Source organism: Panulirus ornatus, chromosome 5 (assembly GCF_036320965.1).
Source record: "Panulirus ornatus isolate Po-2019 chromosome 5, ASM3632096v1, whole genome shotgun sequence".
In the NCBI taxonomy this organism is placed as follows: Eukaryota; Metazoa; Arthropoda; class Malacostraca; order Decapoda; family Palinuridae; genus Panulirus; species Panulirus ornatus.
In genome coordinates this window covers 13,129,973-13,154,821 of record NC_092228.1, presented here as the reverse complement: position 1 = coordinate 13,154,821, position 24,849 = coordinate 13,129,973, and the positions used below count along the sequence as shown (strand labels likewise).

The 24,849-nt window shown below is 39.5% G+C and overlaps 1 protein-coding gene and 1 long non-coding RNA gene across 4 annotated transcripts in view; one reads left to right on the top strand and one right to left on the bottom strand.

The window, feature by feature from the left end:
• The window catches only part of LOC139748577 (uncharacterized), a 22,544-nt gene extending 7,596 nt beyond the window's left edge, over positions 1–14,948 (bottom strand). Inside the window, exons 1-3 of one of the 3 annotated variants that reach the window (XR_011712774.1) lie at positions 12,107–14,948; positions 10,437–10,568; positions 5,744–6,107 (exon numbers count right to left, since the gene is read on the bottom strand). This is a non-coding gene — a long non-coding RNA (uncharacterized lncRNA). The remainder of the gene's footprint in view (positions 1–5,743; positions 6,108–10,436; positions 10,569–12,106) is intronic. The other 2 variants (XR_011712773.1, XR_011712772.1) reach the window with 2 other exon arrangements.
• On the top strand, positions 7,080–24,849 carry LOC139748576 (alpha-(1,3)-fucosyltransferase C-like). The gene is made up of 6 exons (XM_071661620.1): positions 7,080–7,630; positions 8,570–9,761; positions 12,770–12,876; positions 19,460–19,550; positions 23,195–23,336; positions 24,030–24,849. The coding sequence occupies exons 2-6, from the start codon at positions 9,697–9,699 to the stop codon at positions 24,750–24,752; spliced, it is 1,128 nt and encodes a 375-aa protein (XP_071517721.1). The 5' UTR covers positions 7,080–7,630; positions 8,570–9,696; the 3' UTR covers positions 24,753–24,849.

Below are 24,849 nucleotides of genomic sequence, written 5' to 3'. Positions count from 1 at the left end.
CATGTACATTTTACTTCAATGTTTAATACAAATATAAACAATCACAATACTTCATCCTCATCCGCTTTTTCCCACATCAGCGAAGTAGTTCTTGGAACAAAGAAAAGGTATTATTATTTATATCCATCCTCTTGTGTAATCAACCAAAACCACAAACAGGACCCAAAGGGAAACAGGAGTCAAGCGGGGAGTGCTCATCCTCCTCGAAGATTATGACTGGAGTGTCTGAATGCGTGTGGATGTAACCAAGATGAGAACAAAGGAGAGATAGGTAGTGTTTGAGGAAAGAAACCTGAATGTTCTAACTCGGAGTGAAACGATGCTCAAGGGTAAAGGGGAAGAGTGGTTTGGGAAAGTCGTGGGAGTGTAAGAAAGTAAATTTTAGGTTGATTTAGGTAAAACAGTGGATGGAGAGAGATGGGTGATTATTGGTGCCTAAGCAACTGGTCATTAGAGGCAAGTGTTTTGGGAACAGCTTGAGTGAGTATATTAACAGCTTTGATGCACAAGACTGAGTTATAGCGATGGGTAATTTAAATACGAAGGTGAGAAATGTGGCACTTGAGGGTATAATTGGTGAGCATGGAGCGTTCAGCACTGTAAATAGAAATGGTGAAAAGCTTGTGGATTTGTGTGCTGAAAAAGGACTGGTGATTGAGATTACCTGGTTTGTTTAAAGAGATACACATAAGAATATCATTAAGTTTTAGGGAGAATAAAAAGATGTTTTGGAAGGAGGTAAATAAAGTGCGTAAGACAAGGGAGCAAACGGGAACTTCAGTGAAGGGCGTAAATGGGGAGGTGATAACAAGTAGCGGTGATGTGAGAAGGAGATGGAATGAGTATTTTGAAGGTTTGTTGAATGTGTCTGATGACAGAGTGGCAGATATAGGGTGTTTTGGTCGAGGTGGTGTGCAAAGTGAGAGGGTTAGGGAAAATGATTTGGTAAACAGAGAAGAGGTAGTAAAAGCTTTGCGGAAGATGAAAGCCGGCAAGGCAGCAGGTTTGGATGGTATTGCAGTGGAATTTATTAAAAAAGGGGGTGACTGTATTGTTGACTGGTTGGTAAGGTTATTTAATGTATGTATGACTCATGGTGAGGTGCCTGAGGATTGGCGGAATGCGTGCATAGTGCCATTGTACAAAGGCAAAGGGGATAAGAGTGAGTGCTCAAATTACAGAGGTATAAGTTTGTTGAGTATTCCTGGTAAATTATATGGGAGGGTATTGATTGAGAGGGTGAAGGCATGTACAGAGCATCAGATTGGGGAAGAGCAGTGCGGTTTCAGAAGTGGTAGAGGATGTGTGGATCAGGTGTTTGCTTTGAAGAATGTATGTGAGAAATACTTAGAAAAGCAAATGGATTTGTATGTAGCATTTATGGATCTGGAGAAGGCATATGATAGAGTTGATAGAGATGCTCTGTGGAAGGTATTAAGAATATATGGTGTGGGAGGCAAGTTGTTAGAAGCAGTGAAAAGTTTTTATCGAGGATGTAAGGCATGTGTACGTGTAGGAAGAGAGGAAAGTGATTGGTTCTCAGTGAATGTAGGTTTGCGGCAGGGGTGTGTGATGTCTCCATGGTTGTTTAATTTGTTTATGGATGGGGTTGTAAGGGAGGTAAATGCAAGAGTCCTGGAAAGAGGGGCAAGTATGAAGTCTGTTGGGGATGAGAGAGCTTGGGAAGTGAGTCAGTTGTTGTTCGCTGATGATACAGCGCTGGTGGCTGATTCATGTGAGAAACTGCAGAAGCTGGTGACTGAGTTTGGTAAAGTGTGTGGAAGAAGAAAGTTGAGAGTAAATGTGAATAAGAGCAAGGTTATTAGGTACAGTAGGGGTGAGGGTCAAGTCAATTGGGAGGTGAGTTTGAATGGAGAAAAACTGGAGGAAGTGAAGTGTTTTAGATATCTGGGAGTGGATCTGTCAGCGGATGGAACCATGGAAGCGGAAGTGGATCATAGGGTGGGGGAGGGGGCGAAAATTTTGGGAGCCTTGAAAAATGTGTGGAAGTCGAGAACATTATCTCGGAAAGCAAAAATGGGTATGTTTGAGGGAATAGTGGTTCCAACAATGTTGTATGGTTGCGAGGCGTGGGCTATGGATAGAGATGTGCGCAGGAGGATGGATGTGCTGGAAATGAGATGTTTGAGGACAATGTGTGGTGTGAGGTGGTTTGATCGAGTAAGTAACGTAAGGGTAAGAGAGATGTGTGGAAATAAAAAGAGCGTGGTTGAGAGAGCAGAAGAGGGTGTTTTGAAATGGTTTGGGCACATGGAGAGAATGAGTGAGGAGAGATTGACCAAGAGGATATATGTGTCGGAGGTGGAGGGAACGAGGAGAAGAGGGAGACCAAATTGGAGGTGGAAAGATGGAGTGAAAAAGATTTTGTGTGATCGGGGCCTGAACATGCAGGAGGGTGAAAGGAGGGCAAGAAATAGAGTGAATTGGAGTCATGTGGTATACAGGGGTTGACGTGCTGTCAGTGGATTGAAGCAAGGCATGTGAAGCGTCTGGGGTAAACCATGGAAAGCTGTGTAGGTATGTATATTTGCGTGTGTGGACGTGTGTATGTACATGTGTATGGGGGGGGGGGGGGGGGGGCATTTCTTTCGTCTGTTTCCTTGCGCTACCTCGCAAACGCGGGAGACAGCGACAAAGTATAAAAAAAAAAAAAAAAAAAAAAAAAAAAGACGAGAACAAATGGGAACATTGGTGAAGGGGGCTAATGGGGAGGTAATAACAAGTAGTAGTGATGTGAGAGGGAGATGGAGTGAGTATTTTGAAGGTTTGTTGATTGTGTTTGATGGTATAGTGGCAGGTATAAGATGTTTTGGTCAAGGTGGTGTGCAAAGCGAGAGGGTCAGGGAGAATGATTTGGTAAAAAGAGAAGAGGTAGAGAAAGCTTTGCGGAAGATGAAAGCCGGCAAGGCAGTGGGTTTGGATGGTACTGATGGAATTTATTAAAAAAAGGGGGTGACTGTTGTTGACTGGTTGGTGAGGATATTCAATGTATGGTTCATGGTGAAGTGCCTGAGGATTGGCAGAATGCATGCATAGTGCCATTGTGCAAAGGCAAAGGGGATGAAGGTGAGTGTTCAAATGACAGGTGTATACATTTGTTGAGTATTCCTGGGAAATTATATGGGAGGGTATTGATTGAGAGGGTGAAGGCATGTACAGAGCATCAGATTGGGGAAGAGCAGTGTGGTTTTAGATGTAGTAGAGGATGTGTGGATCAGGAGTTTGCTTTGAAGAATGTATGTGAGAAATACTTAGAAAAACAAATGGATTTGTAAGTAGCATTTATGGATCTGGAGAAGGCATATGATAGAGTTGATAGAGATGATCTGTGGGAGGTAAGTTGCTAGAAGCAATGAAAAGTTTTTACTGAGGATGTAAGGCATGTGTACGAGTAGGAAGAGAGGAAAGTGATTGGTTCCCAGTGAATGTCGGTTTGCAGCAAGGATGCATGATGTCTCCATGGTTGTTAAATTTGTTTATGGATGGGATTGTTAGGGAGGTGAATGCCAGAGTTTTGGAGAAAGGGGCAAGTATGCAATCCGTTGAAGATGAGAGGGCTTGGGAAGCAAGTCAGTTGTTCGCTGATGATACAGCACTGGTGGCTGATTCGGTGAGAAACTGCAGAAGATGAGTTTGGTAAAGTGTGTAAAAGGAGAAAGCTGAGAGTAAGTAAGAATAAGATCAAGGTTATTTGGTTCAGTAGGGTTGAGGGACAAGTAAATTGGGAGGTGAGTTTGAATGGTGAAAAACTGGAGGAAGTGAAATGTTTTAGATATCTGGGAGTGGATTTGGCAGCGGATGGAACCATGGAAGTGGAAGTGAGTCACAGGGTGGGGGAAGGGGCAAAGGTTCTGGGAGCATTGAAAAATGGGTGGAAGGCGAGAAAGTTATCTCGGAGAGCAATAATGGGTATGTTTGAAGAAATAGTGGTTCCAACAATGTTATATGGTTGTGAGGCATAGGCTATAGATAGGGTTGTGCGGAGGAGGATGGATGTGTTGGAAATGAGATGTTTGAGGACAATATGTGGTGTGAGGTGGTTTGATCGAGTAAGTAATGAAAGGGTGAGAGAAATGTGTGGTAATAAAAAAAAGTGTGATTGAAAGACTAGAAAAGGGCGTATTGAAATGGTTTGGTCAAATGGAGAGATTGAGAGAGGAAAGATTGACAAAAGGGATATATGTGTAAGAGGTGGAGGGAACAAGAAATGGGAGACCAAACTGGAGGTGGAAGGATGGGATGAAAGGCACTAAAGGAATAGAGTAAATTGGAACAATATGGTATACAGGGGTTGACGTGCTGTCAATGGATTGAACCAGGGCATGTGAAGCGTCTGGGGTAAACCATGGAAACTTTTGTGAGGCCTGGATGTGGAAAGGGAGGGTGAAGGCTAGAGACTGAGTGTGAACGAATTTGGCCTTTTGTCCTTTTTTAGTGCTACCTCGCGGGGGGAGGAGGGATGCTATTTCATGTGTGGCGGGGTGGTGATGGAAATGAACAAAGGCAGCAAGTATGAATTATGTACATGTTTAGATAAGTATATGTCTGTGTATGTATATATATGTATACGTTAAAATGTATAGGTATGTATATGTGCGTGTGGACGTGTATGTACATGTATGTATACGTTAAAATGTATAGGTATGTATATGTGCATGTGTGGACGTGTATGTATATACATGTGTATGTGGGTGGGTTGGGCCATTCTTTCGTCTGTTTCCTTGCGCTACATCGCTAACGCGGGAGACTGGAAAAGTATAATAATAAAAAAATTGAGTAGGAGAGATGGTCAAAGGGCATTTTTGGATTATGTGCTAAATAATAGGCATATAAAAGAAAGACTTTTGGATGTTAATGTACTGAGAGGGGCAGCTGGAGGCATGTCTGATCAATATCTTGTGGAGGCAAAGGTGAAGAGTTGTAGAGGTCTCCAGAAAAGAATAGAGAATGCTGGGGAGAAGGAGAGTGGTGAGAGTATGTGAGCTTCGAAAGGAGACTTGAGTTAGGAATTATCAGGAGAGATTGGGTTTAGAATGGCAAAAGATGAGAGCAAATGACGTGAGGGGAGTGGTTGAGGAATGGAATATATTCACGGAAGCAGTGATAGCAAGCGCAAAACACACATGTGGCATGAGAAAGGTGGAAGGTGGGCATATTAGAAAGGGTAATGAGTGATGGGATGAAGAAGGAAGGTTGTTAGTGAAGGAGAAAAGAGAGATTAAATGGATATTTTGGATGGAGGTAAATAACATAAGACAAGAGAACAAATGGAAACATCGGTGAAGGGGAAAAGTGGGAAGGTAATAACAGGTAGTGTTGAAGTGAGGAATTGGAGTGAGTATTTTGAAAGTTTGTTGAATGTGTTTGGTGACAGAATGGTAGACATAGGGCGTTTTGTTTGGGAGGTGTGCGAAATGAAGGTCAGGGAAAATGGTTGGTAAACAGAGAAGAGGTAGTGATAGCTTTGCGGAAGATGAAATCCGGAAAGGCAGCAGGTTTGGATGGTATTGCAGTGGAATTTATCAAAAAGAAAAAAAATGAGTACACTAAAAAGAGCAAAAGCGAGACAGGACCAAAAGAGATATAATCGTGGAAACTGTACAAATCTTAATAATTTCTATTTATTTTTATCGTATATCATCAAAACATTATTTCAACATATTTCCATGATTTACAACTATCGCCTAAATTGATACTGTTCAACACAAAAGGTAAGACTTACCAGTCCTCCTCAGGTGTTTTTGAAATCACAGTGTACGTTATAAGAAGAACATAAAGAGCCAATTTCCAGACAGTTTTAATGTGGAGCCATTAACTGCCTCATCACAGGTATTTGTATGTAGTGATTGTAACTATTTCTTCGGTCCAGGACTGTCTTGAGCAACGAACTAGCCTGTGTTCCAGCAATATCTATCATTCACACACGCCTCATAGGTGTAGTGAATGGCGTTATGTACGTCACGCAAGCAACAGGCCACTTGGGATAAAGATCATGAGTTCGAATCCTGGTCGCGGTAACCGGTCCACAGTCCATCCACCTGTTCACCTCCTCCTAGGCCCTAAGGGATGGCCGATAAAATGGATACCTGGTGTTGAATAGAGTAAAATAAACTCACACACACACACATATATATATATATATATATATATATATATATATATATATATATATATATATATATATATATATATCTTTTCTTTCATACTATTCGCCATTTCCCGCATTAGCAAGGTAGCGTTAAGAACAGAGGACTGGGCCTTTGAGGGAATATCTTCACCTGGCCCCATTCTCTGTTCCTTCTTTTGGAAAAAAAAAAAAGAAAAAGAAAAGTGAGAGGGGAGGATTTCCAGCCCCCCGCTCCCTTCCCTTTTAGTCGCCTTCTACGACACGCAGGGAATACGTGGGAAGTATTTTCTCCCCTATCCCCAGGAAGGATTATATATATATATATATATATATATATATATATATATATATATATATATATATATATATATATATATATATATATATTCCCCTATCCCCAGGAAGGATTATATATATATATATATATATATATATATATATATATATATATATATATATATATATATATATATATATATATATATCTTATCCCTGGGGATAGGGGAGAAAGAATACTTCCCACTTATTCCCTGCATGTCGTAGAAGGCGACTAAAAGGGGAGGGAGCGGGTGGCTGGAAATCCTCCCCTCTCGCTTTCTTTTTAATTTTCCAAAAGAGGGAACAGAGAAGGGGGCCAGGTGAGGATATTCCCTCAAAGGCCAAGTCCTCTGTTCTCAACGCTACCTCGCTAATGCGGGAAATGGCGAATAGTATGAAAAGAATATATATATATATATATATATATATATATATATATATATATATATATATATATATATATATATATATATATATATATATATAAGGTTAAGGTTAAGAGACGAGGAAACACCCAGTAACACAAATAGTAATAACACTATCCTTACAAGACATCTCTTCAAGTCCATCAGCCTAGAAGTTTTCAACAAGCGTTCTCGAGACTGATCTCTAACGTCTCTTTATGGTAAATTCTTACTGAACTCATGCAGGTACCTATAAACAAATTTGTCACACACGAAAGAAATTCTCTTTTGTTGTAGAGACCAAATGCTTTACATAAATGTGTTCACCATCATCCATAGGAAGTCAACTCCTCTTATCCCAAACTAATATCAGTCACTAATTCAACACATGCAGCACAAATTTAATCAGACTATTCCTCCCTCTTTTAACAGATATACCGAGTTATACCATTTTAGCGTACACGAGTCTTCCTTAACATCCATTTTAGACTTCCGTTTTCTATGAACATACACCCAAAGGGCATGCTGACGTTTAAACACCTGAGAGGAAAGTTGAGAGGAAAATGACACAAATATATCAATAATGTTCATATCATCAGCATCTACCCTGGGAGAATATTTTGTTCATGATTCTATCAACACAACAATATAAGTGGCATCTGGAATAAGTATTCAAGAGCAAGTCCACCATCTTTCCATAGATTTCCGTATTTCAAACACCTGTAAAATAATCGTAACAAAGGAAGTTAAAAGGTCAAAGGTAAGTGAAGTGCTACTGTTGGAAGACTATCTGCAATGGGAGAAAAAGATGCGTTTTGTGTATACGGGAACACGAACAAACCACCTTTATATAAGGAACAAGCCACCATCATATATGAACAGTCTTTATCATTTCACTACCAATTATACTGTCGTTATAAGGATGAATTCCTTTGGAGTGAGATTTTTCGTCATCCGATAATAAAGCTCCAAAAGCGACATATAATGTGTAGGGTAACCACAAGCAGAAGTCAGTTAATTCGTCAATATAAAGAGTGTATAATTATTGAGGGGGTATGGGGCTACCGATGCACGAACAAGGGGAACAGCTTGTGGTGCTGTACGCTGAAAAAGGGGCCAGTGACAAGGAATAATGAGTGCAAAAAAGTAATGCAAACGGGATTCTTTGGATGTTGCCAGTGGCCAACGAATAATGTGGCAACAATGGTGGTTTCAATGAAATAAAAAATAATGAATCGTATAACCTCGAAATAATTTTCCTATCTGCTCCTCAGTTGTCGCGGCACTACCTTTAGAATTACTTTTATATTTGTAAGGTTTTCAGCATGAGGGGGGCCAATGTCAATCTTCTGTCAAAAAGTTTTCCTTCTCAATATGGAAGGGAAATATCTATCTGTAATACAAAACCAGCTGAACACGATGTAGGGGAATGTCCCTCCAGACAACCAAACACGTTTTTAGATGGGCAGCATATAACACTCATGTCACCCGAATCAAAATTTGGTGTTTTTTTTTTTAAATCCTATCAACAAATGTCTTTTCATGACTACTAAACAATTTTGTTTCAGAATTTGCCACACTCAGATAAACAAAGCATGTCGCCTTGGTTTAGTTCTGACCTAATATGCATTTGTAAGGTATGACTTTGCATGGCGAACTAGTTGGCTGGTAAATGAAAAGAGTATTCTTATTTTCACAGGTCAAGGAAGGTGTCATCTGTTGTTGGCAGTCCTGTTTCATGTGGCACCAGCAGCTACCCCAGTGCCAGCATCTATCAAATCTCTAACATACCACAGCACTAGCAGCCAACACCTCACCATTTACTGCACTACCAGATAATAACTCAAAAGGAACCACCATAACATTACCAATCACCACAGCACCGGTACATACCAAAACATGAAATTCCAGGAGACAGAAAAATTAAAAACAAAGCATTGTTTATGATACCTACCACTACCACACAAGCAAGTACCAAACAATACCAACTTTCTATGAACCAAAAGGTATCCCAGAGCACTAGAAAACATCCTAATTGCAGTAATACCACAGTTCTAACGAGAGTTAAAACTACAACAAAACTGCCACACCAACGAAACAACCAAGGTACAAGCACCTGCAAAAGTACAAACAGTTACAACACTACAAGCTTCTACAGCACCAGTAACTTTCACAGTATTGTACTATCAGCATTTATCACATCATAAGCTACCATGAAGCAAGCAACTACCGAATCCCCAACTTCTGTTACGGCATGAACAACCACCTACATGTACCCCATCATTTACCGTAACCACGTCACTGAGCAGTATCAGTTACTGTATCAACAACACTACCATAATAACTACCAAAGCACCAAGAAAAGTCAGAACATCAAAGTACCATAGACTGTACCAGCAACAACTAAAGCATCAATACTACCACAATATTAGCCACCATAGTATTATCAACTTTCAATTACTCAGTATCCAGAACACTGGCAATAAATATACAGTCCTACTACCTTCCTCATCACCATCAACATTTGCCACAACTCCAAAATTATTGCAGTAACAACAGGGGCCACAACAACTACTACAGCCACAGTACCAATAACAATCATATCTATCAACGACCACAGGACAAGTGACTAGACCACAATCTTTCTACCATAGGACCTGCACCTATCACAGTATCAGAGTCTATTATGGCACACCATCTACACTAGTAGTAGCAACTGTTACAGTTCTAGCATCAATATACCAACAACCACCACAACACCACCTAATACCTAGCAGCAGCAACCAGCACCACATACCTTGCCTAGTCGTTACCATCATCTCCAAAATGCAGTCCTTAATCCCACTGTGGTGTTTGGGCCTAATGGCTCTTACAATATTTATCATACTCAGGTAAGTTGTTCAACAGAATAAAACTGGTAGTGTCACCAAGAATGATTTTGCATAAAGGCAAATCTCAGTTTCAGTCCATCATTATTCAGAGTGGATGGCAAGAGACTATATTCAGTTTCCATCATACTAAGCAGTGGTCTTCAATTAAAGTATCTTATTTGGCTTAATCACTCTCTGTAATGTTCTTTATCATGTCACTGCTTTTTAAATACTGTTTTGTAATCAAGCTTTAACATAAAAACCTCTACAATGCACTTGAACTATATTTATCTGGTCTTGATAATGCACTGCAGCTGTCTTTACTTGTGACATTAAAAACTGATCTATATCATCCTTTGCATTCTCATTACTTAAGTCAGAGTACTCCATCCGCTTTTAAATATCATATGTCAATGGAAGAAATACATAAATAGAAAAAAGCCTAAACAACTCTTAAATCCAAGGCTGGCCTTACGTAAGAATGACCTAAGTCCTTGTTTTTCTTGTTTTTTCGCTTATTTGTACGGTATGGGAAGGAAGTTTTAAATCTGTAGGCCTCCATCTCTTAAACTTTCCCTGATACTACATACCTTTCAAAATTTCAGTAAACCTTTACAATTAACAATTCCATACATCCACTACTTTGACATTAAAAAAGTACTTCAAATCTTTTCTAACATTTTTAAACAAGCTTACCTTCTTGCTATGGTCTCTTGTTCCTCTATCTTTGGACCTCAAATAGGTTTAGAAATTTGAAGGTTGAGATCATGTTACCCTTTACTCTTCTCTCTTCCACAGCGGGCAAATTTTGTGGTCTTTATCCTCTCACTGTAATAAAGCACTGTCTTTGAGAAACTGCTAAAATTAGTGTCTGAGTTTGGAAGAATGTGTGAAAGGAGAAAGATGAGAGTAAATGTGAAAAAAGCAAGGTTTAGCAGGGACAGGATGTGAGTTTTCATTATACCTGAGAATGGACATGGCAGCATATGGAATCATGGAAGCAGAACTGAGTCATAAGAATGGCGAAGGAGTGAACGTTCTATGAGCTTTGAAGAATGTTTAGAAAGAGAGGTCATCATATGGGAAAGCAAAAATGGCTGTTTGAAGGTATGGATGCATGGCATTGGCTGTATATGAGAATGTGCAGAGGAGGGTGGATGTATTGGAAATTGATTGTTTGACGACAATATGTGATATTAGGTAATAAAAGGGCACTGAAATCACCCACTTTCAGCTCCTTCCAATATTTCCACTGATGATCACATATCTCTCATAGTCTACTTTCATTCTCATCCAAATCAGTGTGGAGCTCACTTTCTAACACCACAGAGGCATTTGCCAATTTATTTCTACATAATATTATATATATATATACAATAAGGGCAGACAAATATGAATTATGTACATGTGTATATATGTATATGTCTGTGTGTGTATATATATGTATACGTTGAGATGTACAGGTATGTATATTTGCGTGTGTGGAAATGTATGTATATACATGTGTATGTGCAGTTTCTCACATGAATCAGCCACCAGTGCTGTATCATCAGCGAACAACAACTGACTCACTTCCCAAGCTCTCTCATCCACAACAGACTGCATACTTGCCCCTCTTTCCAAGACTCTTGCATTCACCTCCCTAACAACCCCATCCATAAACAAATTAAACAACCATGGAGACATCACACACCCCTGCCGCAAACCTACATTTACTGAGAACCAATCACTTTCCTCTCTTCCTACACGTACACATGCCTTACACCCTCGATAAAAACTTTTCACTGCTTCTAACAACTTGCCTCCCACACCATATATTCTCAATACCTTCCACAGAGCATCTCTATCAACTCTATCATATGCCTTCTCCAAATCCATAAATGCTACATACAAATCCATTTGCTTTTCTAAGTAATTCTCACATACATTCTTCAAAGCAAACACCTGATCCACACATCCTCTACCACTTCTGAAACCACACTGCTCTTCCCCAATCTGATGCTCTGTACATGCCTTCACCCTCTCAGTCAATACTCTCCCATATAATTTACCAGGAATACTCAACAAACTTATACCTCTGTAATTTGAGCACTCACTCTTAACCCCTTTGCCTTTGTACAATGGAACTATGCAAGCATTCTGCCAATCCTCAGGCACCTCACCATGAATCACGCATACAAATGTTTATATTCATACCTATTTGCCTTCATCCATTCCTGGTGCTACCCTGCCCCACAGGAAACAGCATCGCTACCCCCTGCTTCAGCAAGGTAGCGCCAGGAAAACAGACAAAAAAAGCCACATTAATTCACACTCATCTCTCTATCTGTCATGTGTAATGTACCGAAACCACAGCTCACACAGACCTTTCCATGGTTTATCCAAGGCATTTCACATGCCATGGTTCAGTCCATTGACAGCACGTAGACCCCGGTATACATCATTCCAATTCACTCTGTTTCTTGTAGATTTCTGTGGGTTAGGGTGGCTTTTTAATTAATCAATAAATATATAGCCCAATCTAATCTGGTTTACTCAACACAGAATATTAACTTTTTCTTCAGACATCAGAATAAAGAAAATATTTTTATAACTTTTTGCATCATCATCATTACTTGTAGAGGATAAGTTGATAGATCAATGAAATTGTAGCAACACAAGTAAAGAATGAAAAATCTTATACTATATGAATGTTATCTATGTATGCTTAGCTTTTGATACTTGAGCTGGGGTGAAAATATTTATATGTACAGAATAAAAGAGGGACTTACCATTTGAGATCTCACCAAATAAAAAATGATACCTCATCTGGACTGCAATACAGAATTATCATTATTTAAGATAAGATATAACCATCTTTCAGACAATAGTATATTAACAGCATCAATCATTTCTGATGGCAATCATCCCCGTCAGGCTAAAATATTCTCTCAGCAATATGAAAAATTATGGTAATGTCCACAAATATTCCATCACTGAAAATATAATGGAATACCAGTATCAATCAACAATAACTTTTCAACCCTCAGACTGCAACACATCATCAACCAAAGTGATCACTGCCAGAGGATAATGTACCCTTACAGTAGAAGACACAAGAGCTCTTCCTCACATCCAGACACTTCCTCATATTCAGGTACATAATTCAAGCATTCCTCTCTGTTTTCATTCTAATTATCAAATGATCTAAGAATCTCTTTTCCAGGGGCTCTTAAGTTTCAAGCATGTACTACAATTGGCATCTGACAAAGTATGGACTCCTTTGGAGTGAGAAGGTCTTTGAAGAGATTGTCTTTGTTAGAGGTGACTTTTCACTCTTGGCATAACCACATTAGGCCGAGTTTGATAATGTTGTATTCCTTTCTCTGATTCAAACATGTAAAATGTGTATTTTCTTCCTGTACAGTAAAGTGAACTGAGCACAATTATTCTTGCAAACCATGTTTCCTGGGAAATCTGCATATCTTAATAATGTGTTTTTCTTCAATCTTAAAACTAAAGCAAATGATTCCTCTCTATTTCTCCTTCATTAACTTTGGTCATGTGCATACATATATATTCTTTGTCTCTCCCCATGCTTTGCAAAAATCTATCTGGCATTTTCTATTTTCATAGTATATACAAATTAGTAATGCTTTAAGACCTACCTAGAAATGTATGTTTTTGAAGGAGAAAAACCACTTCTCCACCAAAATAAATGCCTTATTAGCACCTGAGCAAGCTTTTGCTGGGTAGGGGGGCTAAAACACTATTTAATTCCAAAATATCAGATGAATATACAAAGATATACCCACTTAAACTATCATAAAACATGAAAATGGCAGGACGCATTGTCAATACAGCAACCCATCCAGGTCAATACTGTCAGGACACAAAGGTGAGGTTGAGACCTGTGACTTTCCACTCACATTCCTTCACTGTTAGATAATGACTCTTCCTTGAGTCTATTAATGTTTGGAATCAAAATTTGGATTTTCAAAAAGGGGAAATGAGTAAGGAAGGGTAAGGAAAATAAATGGATGCTCACAGACTGCTTATGGAAGAAAAATGTTTAATCATCCTTCAAAACCTACATTTCTCACTTTGAACAATAGGAGCATATGAAAACACAGCCATTTGAAGGAAGTGAGACTAAAGGAAAACCTAATCCAAACTAGAGAAAAGACCTACCTCTGATGACAACAAACTCCCATTCTGGACCATCCTCACTGACAGTGGCATACTCAAATTCACACACACCCATCTCTCTGGTATGCTACGTTTCCACAAATTCAACAATATCAGGTGCACTTTCCCTTGAATTCCAGCTCTTTACCACCAACTATTAATCCACTACTTGAATACATTACTCACACACACACACACTCTAGTCATTTTGAGCTTTCATTGATATACATACTTTTTCTAAATGAAAATGTCTAGGATGACTCTAAAATGAAGTAAGTGAAAAACAAGAAAAAAAACTGGTTCAGATTGCTGTCACAACAAAGTTTAAGACATATTTATATTTGTGGCAGATAATGCCAGTGTTGCCCTCATGTACAGTCATTCTTGAGATACAACAAAACTACTCAAGATTCATGTCACAGAAAATCAAAAAAAAAGACAAAACTACCATTTACCATTCCCTTGGAATGAAAGATAAGAAAGTGAAGACACTGCAAGCTGACATCCAGCTGACCTACACAGTACCTGTCAGTCAGTATAAATGAATATGAGTAGAAGGTCACTATTCTTGCCTCATTTCTCTTCCATGAAGACATAGGCCTGGACAGGTTGCTGTAATGTCACAGTCCTGGAAAAAAGAATTTGCCTTTCTCATACGATTTATGATGGCCAAAGGGGATGACTCTTCATGGATACCCCTCTTTTTGGTGAGGTTAACACAGTATTCTACTGCCAATGAGCACGTGTCAACTCAGACACTCACATGGCTTTATTCAAACACAAGAAATTAAGATATGTTCCCAAAATGAACATGAAATCCCCCAATTATTTCAGCTTCTTGCACTGGAAATTAAGCAAATATCTTTGATAAGATATTGTTATATGCTGACCATTTCTGATTAATTGAAATATCTTTAGAGTGAAGACATGTTTTAAGCACAAATAATTCATAAAATCATTTAACAAAGACTGGAAACTGCCATACTATGAATCCCGACACTGATGATACAGCGCTGGTGGCGGATTCATGTGAGAAACTGCAGAAGCTGGTGACGGAGTTTGGTAAAGTGTGTGGAAGAAGAAAGTTAAGAGTAAATGTGAATAAGAGCAAGGTTATTAGGTACAGTAGGGTTGAGGGTCAAGTCAATTGGGAGGTGAGTTTGAATGGAGAAAAACTGGAGGAAGTGAAGTGTTTTAGATATCTGGGAGTGGATCTGTCAGCGGATGGAACCATGGAAGCGGAAGTGGATCATAGGGTGGGGGAGGGGGCGAAAATTTTGGGAGCCTTGAAAAATGTGTGGAAGTCGAGAACATTATCCCGGAAAGCAAAAATGGGTATGTTTGAAGGAATAGTAGTTCCAACAATGTTGTATGGTTGCGAGGCGTGGGCTATGGATAGAGTTGTGCGCAGGAGGATGGATGTGCTGGAAATGAGATGTTTGAGGACAATGTGTGGTGTGAGGTGGTTTGATCGAGTAAGTAACGTAAGGGTGAGAGAGATGTGTGGAAATAAAAAGAGCGTGGTTGAGAGAGCAGAAGAGGGTGTTTTGAAGTGGTTTGGGCACATGGAGAGAATGAGTGAGGAAAGATTGACCAAGAGGATATATGTGTCGGAGGTGGAGGGAACGAGGAGAAGAGGGAGACCAAATGGGAGGTAGAAAGATGGAGTGAAGAGGATTTTGTGTGATCGGGGCCTGAACATGCAGGAGGGTGAAAGGAGGGCAAGGAATAGAGTGAATTGGAGCGATGTGGTATACAGGGGTTGACGTGCTGTCAGTGGATTGAATCAAGGCATGTGAAGCGTCCGGGGTAAACCATGGAAAGCTGTGTAGGTATGTATATTTGCGTGTGTGGACGTGTGTATGTACATGTGTATGGGGAGGGTTGGGCCATTTCTTTCGTCTGTTTCCTTGCGCTACCTCGCAAACGCGGGAGACAGCGACAAAGTATAAAAAAAAAAAAAAAAAAAAAAATATATATATATATATATATATATATATATATATATATATATATATATATATAATCATTATTATTCTACTTAATCGCCGTCTCCTGCATCAGCGAGGTAGTGCAAGGAAACACACGAGAAATAGCCCAACCCCCCCTACGTACACATGTATATACACAAACGCCCACACATGCACATATACACACAATAGAGTGAATTGGAACGATGTGGTATGCCAGGGTTGATGTGCTGTCAATGGATTGAACCAGGGCATGTAAAGCATCCGGGGTAAACCATGGAAAGTTTTGTGGGGCCTGGGTGTGGAAAGGGAGCTGTGGTTTCGATGCATTATGCATGACAGCTAGAGACTGAGTGTGAACAAATGTGGCCTTTGTTGTCCTTTCCTAGCGCTACCTCGCACACATACGGGGGAAGGGGGTTATCATTTTTCATGTATGGCGAGGTGGTGACGGGAATGAATAAGGGCAGACTATGAATCATGTACATGTGTATATATGTATATGTCTGTGTGTATATATATATGTATACGTTGAGATGTATAGGTATGTATATGTGCGTGTGTGGACATGTATGTATATACATGTGTATGTGGGTGGGTTGGGCCATTCTTTCGTCTGTTTCCTTGCGCTATCTTGCTAACGCGGGAGACAGCGACAAAGTATAATAAATAAACATGTATCATACTTAACCGTCATCTCCTGTGTTAGCGAGGTAGTGCAAGAAAACAGACAAGGAATGGCCCAACCCACCCACATACACATGTATATACATAAATGCCCACACAAGCATATATACATTTCACTGTATACATACATATACATGCACAGACATATACATATGTACATATCCATACTTGCTGCCTTCATCCATCCCCGTCTCCACCCTGCAACACACGAAATAGCATCCCCCCTCCACAAGGCAGCGTCAGGAACAGACAAAAAAGGCCACATTCACTTACACTCAGTCTCTAGCTGTCATGTGTAATGCACCAAAACCATAGCTCCCTTTCCACATCCAGGCCCTACAGACCTTTCTATGGTTTACCCCAGACTCCTCACATGCCCTGACAGCATGTTGACCCTGGTATACCACATATTTCCAGTTCACTCTATACTTTGCATGCCTTTCACCCTCCTGTATGTTCAGGTCCCGATCACTCAAAATCTTTTTCACTCCATCCTTCCACCTCCAATTTGATCTCATACTTCCCTCCACCTCTGACACATATATCTTCTTTGTCAATCTTCCCTCACTCTTTCTTTTCATGTGTCCAAACCATTTCAACACACCCTCTTCTGCTCTCTCAACCACGCTCTTTTTATTGCCACACACACACACACACACACACACACACATATATATATATATATATATATATATATATATATATATATATATATATATATATATATTTTTTTTTTTTTTACTTTGTCGCTGTCTCCCGCGTTTGCGAGGTAGTGCAAGGAAACAGACGAAAGAAATGGCCCAACCCCCCCCCCGCCATACACATGTATATACATACGTCCACACACGCAAATATACATACCTACACAGCTTTCCATGGTTTACCCCAGACGCTTCACATGCCTTGATTCAATCCACTGACAGCACGTCAACCCCGGTATACCACATCGCTCCAATTCACTCTATTCCTTGCCCTCCTTTCACCCTCCTGCATGTTCAGGCCCCGATCACACAAAATCTTTTTCACTCCATCTTTCCACCTCCAATTTGGTCTCCCTCTTCTCCTCGTTCCCTCCACCTCCGACACATATATCCTCTTAGTGAATCTTTCCTCACTCATTCTCTCCATGTGCCCAAACCACTTCAAAACACCCTCTTCTGCTCTCTCAACCACGCTCTTTTTATTTCCACACATCTCTCTTACCCTTACGTTACTCACTCGATCAAACCACCTCACACCACACATTGTCCTCAAACATCTCATTTCCAGCACATCCATCCTCCTGCGCACAACTCTATCCATAGCCCACACCTCGCAACCATACAACATTGTTGGAACCACTATTCCTTCAAACATACCCATTTTTGCCTTCCGAGATAATGTTCTCGACTTCCACACATTCTTCAAGGCCCCCAGAATTTTCGCCCCCTCCCCCACCCTATGATCCACTTCCGCTTCCATGGTGCCATCCACTGCCAGATCCACTCCCAGATATCTAAAACACTTCACTTCCTCCAGTTTTTCTCCATTCAAACTCACCTCCCAATTGACTTTACCCTCAACCCTACTGTACCTAATAACCTTGCTCTTATTCACATTTACTCTTAACTTTCTTCTTCCACACACTTTACCAAACTCAGTCACCAGCTTCTGCAGTTTCTCACATGAATCAGCCACCAGCGCTGTATCATCAGCGAACAACAACTGACTCACTTCCCAAGCTCTCTCATCCCCAACAGACTTCATACTTGCCCCTCTTTCCAAAACTCTTGCATTTACCTCCCTAACAACCCCATCCATAAACAAATTAAACAACCATGGAGACATCACACACCCCTGCCGCAAACCTACATTCACTGAGAACCAATCACTTTCCTCTCTTCCTACACGTACACTTGCCTTACATCCTCGATAAAAACTTTTCACTGCTTCTAACAACTTTCCTCCCACACCATATATTCTTAATACCTTCCACAGAGCATCTCTATCAACTCTATCATATGCCTTCTCCAGATCCATAAATGCTACATTTATATCATTTATATATATATATATATATATATATATATATATATATATATATATATATATATATATATATTTTTTTTTTTTTTTTTATACTTTGTCGCTGTCTCCCGCGTTTGCGAGGTAGCGCAAGGAAACAGACGAAAGAAATGGCCCCCCCCCCCCCATACACATGTACATACACACGTCCACACACGCAAATATACATACCTACACAGCTTTCCATGGTTTACCCCGGACGCTTCACATGCCTTGGTTCAATCCACTGACAGCACGTCAACCCCTGTATACCACATCACTCCAATTCGCTCTATTTCTTGCCCTCCTTTCACCCTCCTGCATGTTCAGGCCCCGATCACACGAAATCCTTTTCACTCCATCTTTCCACCTCCAATTTGGTCTCCCTCTTCTCCTCGTTCCCTCCACCTCCGACACATATATCCTCTTGGTCAATCTTTCCTCACTCATTCTCTCCATGTGCCCAAACCATTTCAAAACACCCTCTTCTGCTCTCTCAACCACGCTCTTTTTATTTCCACACATCTCTCTTACCCTTACGTTACTTACTCGATCAAACCACCTCACACCACACATTGTCCTCAAGCATCTCATTTCCAGCACATCCATCCTCCTGCTCACAACTCTATCCATAGCCCACGCCTCGCAACCATACAACATTGTTGGAACCACTATTCCTTCAAACATACCCATTTTTGCTTTCCAAGATAATGTTCTCGACTTCCACACATTCTTCAACGCTCCCAGAATTCTCGCCCCCTACCCCACCCTATGATTCAGCGGCAGGGTGAAGGATAGTTGTATCACACATATACAGCATCTAATCAGTTCTTTACCTTTTTCCATATGCAGCTGATGAATTCAAGGATGCTTTTTTTGCTCCAGTGTTGGAGGCTTACCAGAAGGCATCTGAGCACTCCTATGTCCAGCAACCACAACGCAGGTACCAGTCACCATCCTTTCATAATTCTTCCTCAACTAGAAAACAATGTGCCACTGTCTGCCATGATAGCTTACTCCTACACTGCCTCTTTAGGTATGACTTTAGAAGAGATGCATATAAAATCAGCAGCTAACACTATCACTCAAAAGATGCTTACAGTATCATTGAAAAAACTTGCTCTTATGTTCTGATAATTAACATCAAATTATCCAAAAAAATTATGCTCACATTCTGACAAATGCTATATCACTCATCAGTTTTAAAGATTCACCAAAAATCCAATTTTATGTCATTTGTGTCATTTGGTGGGTCAGTTGTAAAACTAAATAATATTCAACCAAAGAGAGACAGGTGAGGAAATAACAAATGTTCATGCATACTTACTATAGTGCTCTACCAATTCACCATATTATATGTAACACATAAAGACTGACGACATTAAGGCAGCCTCAGTGTGGGGGTTTATCAAAAGCCAAAATAATATTTTAGTCATCACCTAATAGGAAATATCAAGAAAAGTATGGGAGGGAGGAATGTAAGGACAGGGATAAGTGGAGACCTTTGCTGTCGCCACCTCCTTGACAGGAGTTCCTAGAGGGCATGGGCATCAGAGATATAGATAGATAGACAGACATTACATGAAAAGTGAAGGTAAAAAAAGAGCAAGCTTGCCTTATTTGGTGCTGTGCAGACATTTAAAGTTCATGTACTTTCCAGTAAAGTGCTTGCTGCATTATCACAGCTGACATGACAGATTATGTCATCTCCTTGGCACCCCACTGACCTACATGTTTAGGTTCTGCTACTCAAACATGTACATATTTTCATTTTATAATGGTAAAATACTTCACATATTTGAAAATCTTTGTAACATGACACCCAGTGAATAATAGAAAATGAACTCATAAAATGTTTCACTACACATCACAGGATTCTTACATATGGCATATTTATATAAATTTCAGATATGTTGCTTATTCATTGTTTAAATTACATAATTTTTAGATACACACAATATTCAAATTTTATTCACTCCACAATGACCTAGGCCATCTTCATAAAAGCCTGCCACTACTTGTTCTAGAACATTCCATTCTTATTTCCTCTACATCACAAACAAAATAACTTTCTTACTTTGACCGAAATAATGTTCAACATCCACGAAATCAATTTTGACATGATTAGTGCCCTAGAGCCAACCACCAATTTGTTGGGCCAAGCACACGTGGCTGCACAGTAAGTTGCAGAAATCAACCGAACACAGTTGGAGGGGACAGGGCCATACTTTTTCCCCATGTTATATGGGTACCTGACAGTAACATTTTTTCCTAATGCTAATTATAGTTGCTAGTGACAAGGCATTTCTGTATACCAAAAAAAGCACACCTCCGAATTTATCTGAGGGCGGGAAGGGCAACACATAAAAGTACAGTTGCAGAAGTCAAGCTGAAAACAAAAAACTACATCTGCAAAAGTAGTAATTAGCAAGCAAACTTATAGCAAGAGCAAACCTCAAGGCATACATTAGAGTACTTGTGGATGGGTGCAGTGGGTGAGTCTATACTACCAGCCCCTCTCATCTCCTTTGAGGCTATACATGTGGAAACATAAGACCCATTCTATTCCAAGTAACAATAAGTTGTTTGGGTTCATTTGTACTCGAACTACATCTTATAGACAACAGTGGTTTCAAAAAAGCTTTCTCTGACATTCAGCAAAATCTACTTCCAAGAGAGCAAGAAAAAACCTTCAAGACAAAACTGAAAATTCTTCAGTGTTTAACTTGTAGCTAATTGGCAGCAGTTGCTGCACGTTTGCTTATCATTAAGTCAGTGATTTACACCATGGAGAAAAATGAGCAAAAGTCATGGCTTTTTTGCCTTGGCTTCTGTTACTGTCTGAAACTTCCTTCTTTAATCTCATGTTCAGTATTTACACATTTGGCACTTTTTCTGTGTCTTCTGTTGTTGCCTTCTTTAATTCTGTTCCATAGTTTAGAGTGTGGTATCAAACAAAATGGGCAACTGACTGGTCATCAGTAACTTACCATCAAGGTAACTCTCATGATATATCCAAACTGGCATTATTATAGAATGAGTACCATATCTTGCATGAACATTTTTAGGTTAACATAAGTTTATTCTATAGGACACTAAAGTCTTTTCCACAGCCTTCTTCAGACTCTCAACAGCTGTCTTCATTTTTACATTTCTTTCTGACTCTTAGTTTCATAAATGTACCATCATAAAGTGATGAAGAATGTAGCTTATCAGTGAGTGCAATTTTTTCGTTAGAACAGTCCTTTTGCACATGCCTCTAGCTCAGACAACCTCTACATAACCCTTCTCTTCCGTATAAGGCCTTTCCTTTAGTTAATCTTGAGTATTTCACAGTTGTCTACATTATGGGATTCTTTATGTAAATGAAACAATATCTCCCTTGGGGCACTCCATGTTTCAGAATTACCTTAGCTTCTCTTGACTATACTGCAAAGTCTGCAAGGCCATAACTTCTGCTCTTACTATCATGTATCATATCTCTGTGTACATAAACTTCGTAATCAGAGTCAATGTCCTAATTCATGTGAACATTCGTTATTGGGGGTTAAATGCAATTCTAGATTATTTCTTCTAGAATTTCCAAAATTCATGACTTAATTTATAAGTGATCTAGAAAACTGAAAAACACCACCATTAACAGTTTGGGCTTATGCTTCACAGCATCTTTTACGAAGAGCCTTTATCAAGGAAACAACCAATAATCCTTAAATCTAACATCTCCACTCATCCGACCAGCAGGTTGTCAACAGGTTTCCTTTCTTTTACGGTGTAAAGATGTAACTTAGAACAATGACATACCGTAAAACAAATGAAGATTGCCCTAAGTTATGACAGATGATACTATCTACCAGAACTCCCATCTTAAGTCTACACAGCTCCAATTCAATAAAACAAGTTTCCTTCTAAGTATGGTGGCACTGACATTTCCAACATATGTAAATGCTGATGACATGTAAAGAAATACAAACATTATCATTTACATTTTGTTTGAGACAGGAAAGTGGAAGAAAAATACACATATGACAACTAGCTCTCTCTTTTGTAGGAGTTTGAAATCTGTATTGACATACGATATCTTTAACATGCTAATAGTACTTGCCTCTGATGTAAGAAGCTTAAATATTTTGGGATAATTTAAAAATTTTCAAAATTCAAGCCCAAGTTTCCCCAAAAATCTTTCTATTTTGCTGAGCTTTCTCTACACCTTTAATTCTTCCCCTTTGCATAACTCTGCTCTCGACTTCAGTATTCCATCATCCTTACTAATCATGTTCCCTATATAATTAAACTTATTTACAATTTCATCCAACTGATAAAACTGTGATAAGTTACCTCTTTTTAAAACAAGAGTATTGCTTTTATTTGCATTTAGACTCAACATCCTCCTGCAAACACCATTAAGGTGACCGAACATGCTATGCAACTCCATTTCTGAATAAGCTTAATGAATAATATCATATGCATACAGTGTGGCTCATCAGTGCATTGCTATCATTCAATCCTACTCTCTTAATGCCCCATGCATGGATATTATCATTAAGTCGCCTGCATCATCCTAATGTACTAATTATCTTTATGTTTCAGATTTAGGTCTGGTCACATTCCAAATGTAGTCATGTATGTCAACAAGATGTATGTAGATGTTGACTGGTATTACATGCACATGTTAGACATCATGGATGGCCAATGTCCACTCCCTTGTACTATCACTCCAAACATCAGCCAAGTAAGCCTTTTATCATGTTAACAACATCACTCTCAAAGACTATTTCTATTTAAAATATCAAGATCAAAATAGGGAAATATTAAGTCAAAGCAACAGATTGATAGTTAGACTGGTTACCCTTTCAAGGATGAAAGAAAAGTTGTTCTTTAGTAAGAACTGTGACAGAGTAGCAAGCCCATGCTCAAGTTCAAAAGCATGCTCCCTCAAAACACAAGGACTGCCATTGGGTCCATAAACCTCATTTGTATTTGGAGAGGTGACTATACTTAAAAAGAGGGATATTGGGAAAATGGTAAGGTGAGTAAGAGGTAAGTAAACTTCTCCTCTCATTAAAAAGCTGTCATATACATCATCCAAACTTTGTCTCCCACTCACTTAACACTGGACCAGACCATAACAAAGGTAATTATGTTTTCTGATTTTTTTTTTTACTTTTGCTTTCAAATCTATCATACTGACTTGTTTTCTCACAGACAGGATTGAACATGGTATGGTATACCACTGTTTAGGGGCTAAATACTTCTCTATTGTTTGAGATTAGGGAATAAATGATGAAGAACAGCAAATCAATACAGAAAGGCATATCAAGTTAAAAAATTCTCTTTGATAACATGCTCAATAATTATGATACTGTTTGTTTGACATTACTGTAGATTTATGTCATAACAACTGAAGTGCTCCTTTTACACACAGGTGAAGACTGCGGATGCTGTACTGATACACTTACTAAGTGTAGAAAGCCCAGATACACTGTCAAAAGACTTGGGTACACGTGACCCATCTCAGCCCTGGATTATGTTTGAACCAGAGACACACTTAAAGGGAAATGTAATGTTTTATAATGATTACAAGTCTCTTAATGGTATCTTCAATCGGACAATGCACTACCGTCAAGACTCTGACATCTTGCTGCTGCATGGCTTCATTGTTCGTCGTGGCAAAGATGCAAGTTTACTACCTCCAACATGGCGTCGTCAACCCGAATTACGACAGAATAGCAATACACGAAAACTTGCTGTCGCATTTGTCTCTAATTGCCATGATGACAGTGGCAGGCTAAAGTATATTGAAGCGTTAAAGACATATGCCCCAATTGATGTTTACGGCAAGTGTGGGGACAAGAAGTGTGGACATTCCTTGTATACCCACCAGGGATACAGAATTGATGAGGAACCCTGCATGCGATACGCAGGACAGAATTATCTCTTCTATCTGGCATTTGAGAATGCCTTGTGCAAAGACTATGTAACAGAAAAGTTATACAACCTGCTATACTACCCCTTGGTTCCAGTAGTTTTAGGAGAGGCCGATTATTCTGTCCTGCTCCCTCCACACTCTTACATCAATGCCCGCCATTATACACCTCAGCAACTTGCTCAAAGGTTACAGCATTTGGCTAACCACCCAAAGGTATAACTCTTTCAAGAGTCAGGATGCCTTGAATGTTCATTATGACATTTTGCTGCTATCATACCTCCATGTCTACTTCATCCCTCAAGTTGTCTGCCTTTTT

Bases quoted from the DNA above. Each gene is read 5' to 3' on its own strand.
- LOC139748576 (XM_071661620.1), top strand. From the start codon at position 9,697: ATGCAGTCCTTAATCCCACTGTGGTGTTTGGGCCTAATGGCTCTTACA. The intron at 12,877-19,459 runs GTACATAATTCA...TTCCATATGCAG, and splicing joins AGACACTTCCTCATATTCAG to CTGATGAATTCAAGGATGCT. The intron at 23,337-24,029 runs GTAAGCCTTTTA...TTTTACACACAG, and splicing joins TCACTCCAAACATCAGCCAA to GTGAAGACTGCGGATGCTGT.